The 7,500-nt window shown below is 43.0% G+C and overlaps 1 protein-coding gene across 3 annotated transcripts in view; it reads right to left on the bottom strand.

Moving 5' to 3' along the window:
- Window positions 1-7,500, bottom strand: part of LOC134455621 (guanine nucleotide exchange factor VAV3) — a 196,297-nt gene that overhangs the window by 111,174 nt on the left and 77,623 nt on the right. For all 3 annotated transcript variants that reach the window (XR_010036135.1, XM_063206800.1, XM_063206801.1), the window contains exons 5-10: window positions 5,931-6,039; window positions 4,326-4,418; window positions 3,319-3,387; window positions 3,079-3,182; window positions 2,270-2,369; window positions 1,222-1,317 (exon numbers count right to left, since the gene is read on the bottom strand). Coding sequence is in view for 2 of the 3 variants with exons in the window: in XM_063206800.1 (XP_063062870.1) it covers window positions 1,222-1,317; window positions 2,270-2,369; window positions 3,079-3,182; window positions 3,319-3,387; window positions 4,326-4,418; window positions 5,931-6,039 (571 nt within the window). In the remaining variant the exon portion in view is untranslated. The remainder of the gene's footprint in view (window positions 1-1,221; window positions 1,318-2,269; window positions 2,370-3,078; window positions 3,183-3,318; window positions 3,388-4,325; window positions 4,419-5,930; window positions 6,040-7,500) is intronic.

Here is a 7,500-nt window from a genome sequence, read left to right on the forward strand (position 1 = left end):
GTGTGTATGTGTGCGAGCGCGCGTGCGTGCGTGTACGCAATCATTTGCTCATGTGGGTAACAAAAAGCAGCCTGTCCTCAAACAGCAGAGGACAGAGCAGGGGACATAAAAGTAGACCCACAGAGTCTAACAGTAGAGTGAGAATATTAATCTGTGGTATTTGTCGCCCCCTGTGCCCGCACGCGGTAGTACACCTCCCTTTTGCCCGGCAGCTCATTATCATTGGTCCCTTGTGCGCGTGATCGTGTAATCCGGGGCCCCTTATCCATAAGCACCTCCGAGTGGGAGGATCACAATCAGCGCGTCAGGTTAAGCTCGCGATGAATTATTGATCATAGACATTGAGCGAGCAAGTGATGCAGCAGATCCGGTACTTGTGTAACAATGAGCTGTACACTTCCCCCTCTCTCTTTGATTAGTCTTTCACACGGAAAATAAAAAAATAAAAACTTTTGAGCGTCATTATTTATTATTCTGCAGGACGCTGTGTGTCACTGACTGCCGAGTAAGCACTGATGTATGATGTAAGTTTCAACTTCAAAAGCCGTGTCAGTGCTTAATTTATTGTCCCTGGGCCGTCTGTGTATTTATCTGTGTCTCCCACAAGCTATCTTAGAAAAAACAAAGAAGGTTTGTCTCCAAAAATCGCAAAATAATATTTCTAAAATTGTTTCAGTTCTTTGATAGTTTATCACAGGGTGAAGTGCGACTATGATTGACTTTACAGGCCTTGATGGTCTTTAACCTAGTATGTTTAAAGGGTAGGTCTTGTCTCTCTGTCTTGAACACAAGACAATCCTATTTCGCACCTGTTAGAAGGAAAATTACCTAGTGTTGCTTTAATCCTCATCATGTTACTAGTACATAGTTATTGCAAAGTATCTTTGACAAACAAAAGTGACATAAAGCACAGACCACATACCCCGTCTAATTTCCCTGAATCATCTTTGGTGTATGATGTGAGAATGCCCTTGTACGGCATCATCTTTTTTCCCAAAAACCTAAAATTAATATTTCCAAAATAATTTTGTTTTTCCCCTAACTTGTCGCAAGGTAAAATGTGCAGTGACAGATGACATGTCACATTCCTCATCTCCGTTGCCCAATTAATCAACCAACCAGTAAACAAATCAATCAATCAATCAATCTGCATTTACTGTACATGACACACTACCTGTCAACGTGCTTGTCTACTGCATGGTGGAAAGTTTAGGCCTTTACCTGCAGCAGAAGGTGATATTTGAGGACTCTCTGCATCGGCACCACCAGGAGGTCCCGCAGGGTGAACTTTCCATTGTTAGCTCTCTTGGAGCACTCCTGCAGAAACACACACACACACACACACACCAGAGATAAAACAATGTGTGTGGTTACCCAGTCTGTCAAACACAACCCTTCCTTCCTATCGCTCCGTTTGAGATATAACTTTCCACAAACATTGTGTCTCTTGGCCCTATGTAAATTTCAAACATTTCTGATGAACAAAAACATTATTATTGTATTTCCATTTTTTTCCAACAGGAAGCCTATCTCTGGCCCATGTTCTGGGTTTGGCAGACTCTTATCTGGCAGTGGAACTAATCCTATTGGACTATCTGGGGGGTTCTGGTGGCTGGGGGATTTCTAGAATACATTTATTTCTAATCGGACATCTCTTGGACTCGGGGAGGGGGCAGGTTCTCGCCCCGACCGCCCGCTCTCCTCACCTGCCAGAACCAGGGGCCACTGTCCATTTCATGTTCTCCCCACCTCACTCAGTTCTCTCCATCTCTCTCTCTCTCTCTCTCTCTCTCTCTCTCTCTCTCTCTCTCTCTCTCTCTCTCTCTCTCTCTCTCTCTCTCTCTCCTATCTCCCGTTCCACTCACTTCATTTGGATCCATCTCTCTTTCTCTCTGTCTTAATCTATTTTCCCTTTCCCTTTTAATTTCCTTACTCCATCTTTCTCTTATGATATGTCTGTCTGTCTGTCTGTCTGTCTGTCTGTCTGTCTGTCTGTCTGTCTGTCTGTCTGTCTCTCTCTCTCTCTCTCTCTCTCTCTCTCTCTCTCTATCTTCCACTTTGCTCTCTGCATCTCTATCTATCTCAAGTTCCACTTTGCTCTCTGCATCTAAGTATCTCTCTCTCTCTCTCTCTCTCTCTCTCTCTCTCTCTCTCTCTCTCTCTCTCTCTCTCTCTCTCTCTCTCTCTCTCTCTCTCTCTCTCTCTCTCTCTCTCTCTCTTTCTCTCTCTCCTGAGCAAGCAGTCTTATCCAATTCTCTGGTTGGCTTACCTCGAGCTTCAGCCGAACATCTTCCTTCTCCTTGCAAATGTCATCAAGTGCTGCGATAGCTGTCTCGACGTGGCTACAGTACTTGCCATAGATAAGTAACCTGGGTTTGGAAACAAAGTTAAACATAATCTACAGCGTGTTGTTTTACAGGGGATAAGAGAGAGCCTCGTTCATCAAAAACACAATACATAGAAGAAATAATATAGTCAAACTACATAATTTGACATTTATTGACCATACGTGTAATAACATAGTTCTATAGAATAGATAATTTAGCATTCATCAAACATGCATCCTTCAAAATGGCTACAATGTACAAATATGTCCACCCATGTCAGTGTCAGGCAGTTATGGGTAAGCGGTTAAGGAGTCAGACTTGTAGCCCAAAGGTTGCCGGTTCAACTACCGATCCGCCAGGTTGGTGGAGGAGTAATTAACCAGTGCTCTCCCCCATCCTCCTCCATGACTGATGTACCCTGAGCACGGTACCACCGCACTGCTCCCTAGGGGCACCATTGGGGGCTGCCTCCTTGCATGGGTGAGGCATACATGCAATTTAATTTGTGTGCAGAGTGCAGTGAACACTTGTGTGCTGTGGAGTGCTGTGTCACAATGACAATGGGAGTTGGAGTTTCCCAGTTGGGCTTTCACTTTCACTTCGCTTCATGTTTAAGCACAAGCACACATTCAAACATTCTGCAAGATGCATTCTGCACACGTACAGTGTACAGAGATAACCCAGGACATACAGTGCTGCACGTACAGTTCAGCTCCTCAAGTTTCAGGGACGACAAAGCACCTCCACCTACCTCTCCTTGTAGTTGAGGAAGACCTGATAGAGATTCTTGGCGCTGTTGTGCGTGACGGACTCCTTCACCTCCTCGACGAGTCTCTTGTGCACCTGGACAAGTTCCTGTGGGGACACGGGAGAGAAGAGGAGAGGAGAGGAGCGAGTCATGCTACACTGGCTCGTCTGAAATGACAGCTCAGGAGTGACTAAGAGAGCCTACTGGGACGGTAAAAGGGACCGGAAGACGCTGAGCACTTACGGGAATATTCACAAAGACCGTGTCCAGTTCCGGAGGAGTGAGGAACGTCTTCAGAGGCTTCAGGAAATACTGCAGATGGGAAAAATAATAACATTACCAACATCTTAAATTTGAAACGAGAAATTGTAGTATATATGTTATACTGTGTTATGCAATGTCCTGCTAGAATAGAATAGAATAGAATAGAATAGAATAGAATAGAATAGAATAGAATAGAATAGAATAGAATAGAATGTATTTCATTGTCATTTCAATGGGGATGTATAACAATGGCCCTAAATTAACACCAGCCAATCAGTTTGGCTGGTAGAAAAGACCAACTTACTAGCCACTTTGACCCATCAGTGAGTCTGTGTTTGGCTAGTAAGATTTACATCTACTACCCATTTTTTAGGTGATGAAAAAGTTAATTTATAGCCCTGTGTATAACGTAAAATGTTAGGTGTAAACAAACACCTACTATATGGTAAAATATAGAAATCTATGCTAGCAATTTGCACACAGAACACAGTTCATTTATACATAAGGGCAAAACAGAGATACTATGCATGTTTTCTTATCGCCAAGATGGCCAATTACTCATGCTGTGATTTGGATTCATGACAAATTGTCTATTTTCAATGCACTATCCAAACAAGCTCCATCTTGTCTGTTTCACTCTATCTCTAATGAATGTGTGAGGGAGCTGTCAGGCCTTGAGAGTGTGTGTGTGTGTGTGTGTGTGTGTGTGTGTGTGTGTGTGTGTGTGTGTGTGTGTGTGTGTGTGTGTGTGTGTGTGTGTGTGTGTGTGTGTGTGTGTGTGTGTGTGTGTGTGTGTGTGTGTGTGTGTGTGTGTGTGTGTGTGCATGCGCGTGTATGTGCGTGTGTGTGTGTGTCTGAGAGAATGTGATTTCAGTGTGTGCGTGTGCACTTGTGTCTATGTGTGTGTCAACTTGTGCGTTTGCCAGCGTGTGTGTGTGTGTGTGTGTGCGAGCGTGCGTGCGTGTGCGTTTGTGTGTGTGTCTTGCCTTCTCGATGGAGTCCAGCGTCTCTGTGTATTTCTCCTCGGTCTGTTTGATCTCTGTCAGGCAGCAGCTCCTGATGTCCGTCTCTGTCTGTTTCTGGAATTACAACACACACACACACAGACACACACAGACACACACAGACAGACACACAGACACACAGACACAGACACAGACACAGACACACACACACACACACACACACACACACACACACACACACACACACACACACACACACACACACACAGACACACACACACACACACACAGACACACACACAGACACACACACAGACACACACACACACACACACACACACACAGACACACACAGACACACACACACACACACACACACACACACACACACACACACACACACACACACACACACACACACACACACACACACACACACACACACACACACACACACACACACACACACACACACACACACAAAGGGGAAGGGAAGAATATGAGGCAGAGAAAGAGATGCTAGATGCACATGGCATCAACACATACTGCAGGCAGGCAAAACACCCAAGAGCAAGGACAAGCAGAGAGGCAACACAGAAACAGAGGTACTGTACTGTACTTATTAAAATAGCTTGGATAAAATATCTTAGACAGAAAGACGATGCAGAAGGACACAGTTAAAGACAGGAAAAATGAACCACAAAGGCCCCACAACATATCTATTTATATTGTATTTTTACTCTTAAGGTTTTTGTTTCCCAAAGTGCATCTATTTCCATACTTGCATTATGTCAAGTGTCATTGACTGTGTAACATCCAAAGGCTATACTGATGTCCCCCAGAAACCTGCTGTAATATCATGAGGCATCCCAACGCAACAGCACAGAGGGCTGTGACCTGGATGCATTTGTGTATTGAGGTAATAGTCAACATTGAAGGCTGACCTTACTGGAAATGGTAGGCTCTCTGTCTTCATCAGAGTAAGTTGATGAATTTAATATTTTACATTTTTGCGGTGCACAGTTTATTTTTAATACTTGCAGGCAATTAGCATTATGTTCATCTGACATGCTAGCATTAGTATTGACTGTATCCATTGTTATAAGGGATGACAGCACAGCGTCAGAGAACAGTGCGCCCTTGCCGCGAGGGTGAAGAAGCAAACAGTGAAGGCTGAACTCACGGGGGGTGGCACATCCTCACCTTTCATCACATTCTTGTAAGTTATTTAATTGTACATTTTTAAAAAAAATTCCAGTGTGCAATGTATTTTTAATACTTACAGACTGTCAACATGTATGCACATTGAATACTGTATCTATATAAGGCAGATATTCCCAACCAGAGGTACGTGTACCACTAGGGGTACGTGCGCACATTGCAGTGGTTACATTGAAAACATCATTATTTAATTGTAAAACGTAAAAATAATGTAACAATTAAAATCTATGGAGAATAATCACATTGGGATTGAGGAAAATATATAGAGTATGAGTGAGTGGGTTCTCATGGTTTGACAAAAAGGCTTAGGGAGTTACACAAGACAAAGAAATCTGGGATGAAAACAGTATTACAGAGCAGTGTGCCCTTGCCGCGGGCGTCAAGAAGCAAAGAGTCTGAACTCACGGGTGGCGGTACGCTCTCGGCCTTCATCAGGTCCTCGTACACCTCCTCTCCCTCTCCATCGTCATACACACAGTCATACAGGTCCTCCTCATCCTCCACCCCGTTCTCACTAGACAGAGAGAAGCAAATAAAAACACAAGAACTTTGTTACAATATCTACATCATCACAGTCACATAGATCACACAGTATAACACACAGTCAAATAGATCCACCTCACCCTCCACATTGTTCTCACTCACTATACAAGAAAATCAGTAAAACTAAAAACACAAGAATGTCATTATGATATCTACGTACAGCATCGTACACACAGTCATACATGTGCACCACATCAGAGAAGGTGCAGTTGGCTCCAATTGTATCGTCAAAAACGGTAAATGGTAAATGCGAGCAAGTGATGACTGGGAAACCAAAATTCCCACTAAGACCTATGGTTGGTGTTGTATAACTGGCAAAGTTACTGTATGTTTTGCATGTTTTTTAAACTTGTCTATGTGTACCTTTGTATTTGTCTATAGGTCCAAGTGTTTATTGAATAGCTCCCAAACGCAAGACAAATTCACTTCGGGGCAATAAAGGTTTTCATTCAATATACTAAAAAGGCAGGAGGTTGTGCCTCTGTGTGATCTAACTCTGTGTGATATAACTCTGTGCTTAAACGGACCAGCCTTGCTTTGCTTTGGGCTCTTTGCAAGGTTTTTATTTATTCAGTAATATTTCACATTATATTACTTTGTTATAGAGTTCTCTCAGTGCAACAGGGTATTTTACATCAACATCCACAGCTTAACATAATAGGGGAATTGCCACAGTACTATACATTAGAATTAAAATGATAGTAAGTGAACCCAGTAAGTAATTGTGAGGTAGCAACAGCATGGTTGGCAAGGTCAGCGGCATACAAATGCGTACAGTACTCTTTGAAGGCAGATGGGAACATCATTTTCACAGAAAAGCTCTGTTTTATTCTGGGTGTGTCAGACCACAGTCTGCTGAAAGATTAATTATCATAAAAATGGAATGTTCAATTTAAGAGTTACTGGGTTTAAAACGCTCTGGCATTCCACTGCAACACCTGACAGTAGGCTACTGAAATAAAAGATTATAAAATAACAGATTACATGGAACCTTGTATAGATTGCAGTGTACAGGGCCGTCAGTAAGGCTTCTTGCACTGATGATGGTCTGACTATGACCGAAACGTTTGCACTTCACTTTGTAGAGTAGTACAGTATCATTTATTGGGTAACACTTTTTTTGTTTTCTAAAATGCAATAAAAGTATACTATTGCATTGACATTAAGGTGTACGAGTTCCCCTTGCTGGCTTGCTCGCAGTCAGCACGCCACGCAGCAGTCTTGCTAAACTCCATTCTACGGTGCAGTCTGTAAGGCGGTATCTGACAACACTGAGAGATGACAAGGCAGTCTTGTTAGATTGTGTTGTATGGGGCCAGTCTGTAAGGCGGCAATACCTGCTCATCTGTTTCTGAGCAAATCAGCCCATGATTATATATATGTAATGCAATCACGCAGACAGATAACAGGATTAGAGGTATTTCCAAATGCA

This window comes from Engraulis encrasicolus, chromosome 9, assembly GCF_034702125.1.
Source record: "Engraulis encrasicolus isolate BLACKSEA-1 chromosome 9, IST_EnEncr_1.0, whole genome shotgun sequence".
Classification (NCBI taxonomy): domain Eukaryota; kingdom Metazoa; phylum Chordata; class Actinopteri; order Clupeiformes; family Engraulidae; genus Engraulis; species Engraulis encrasicolus.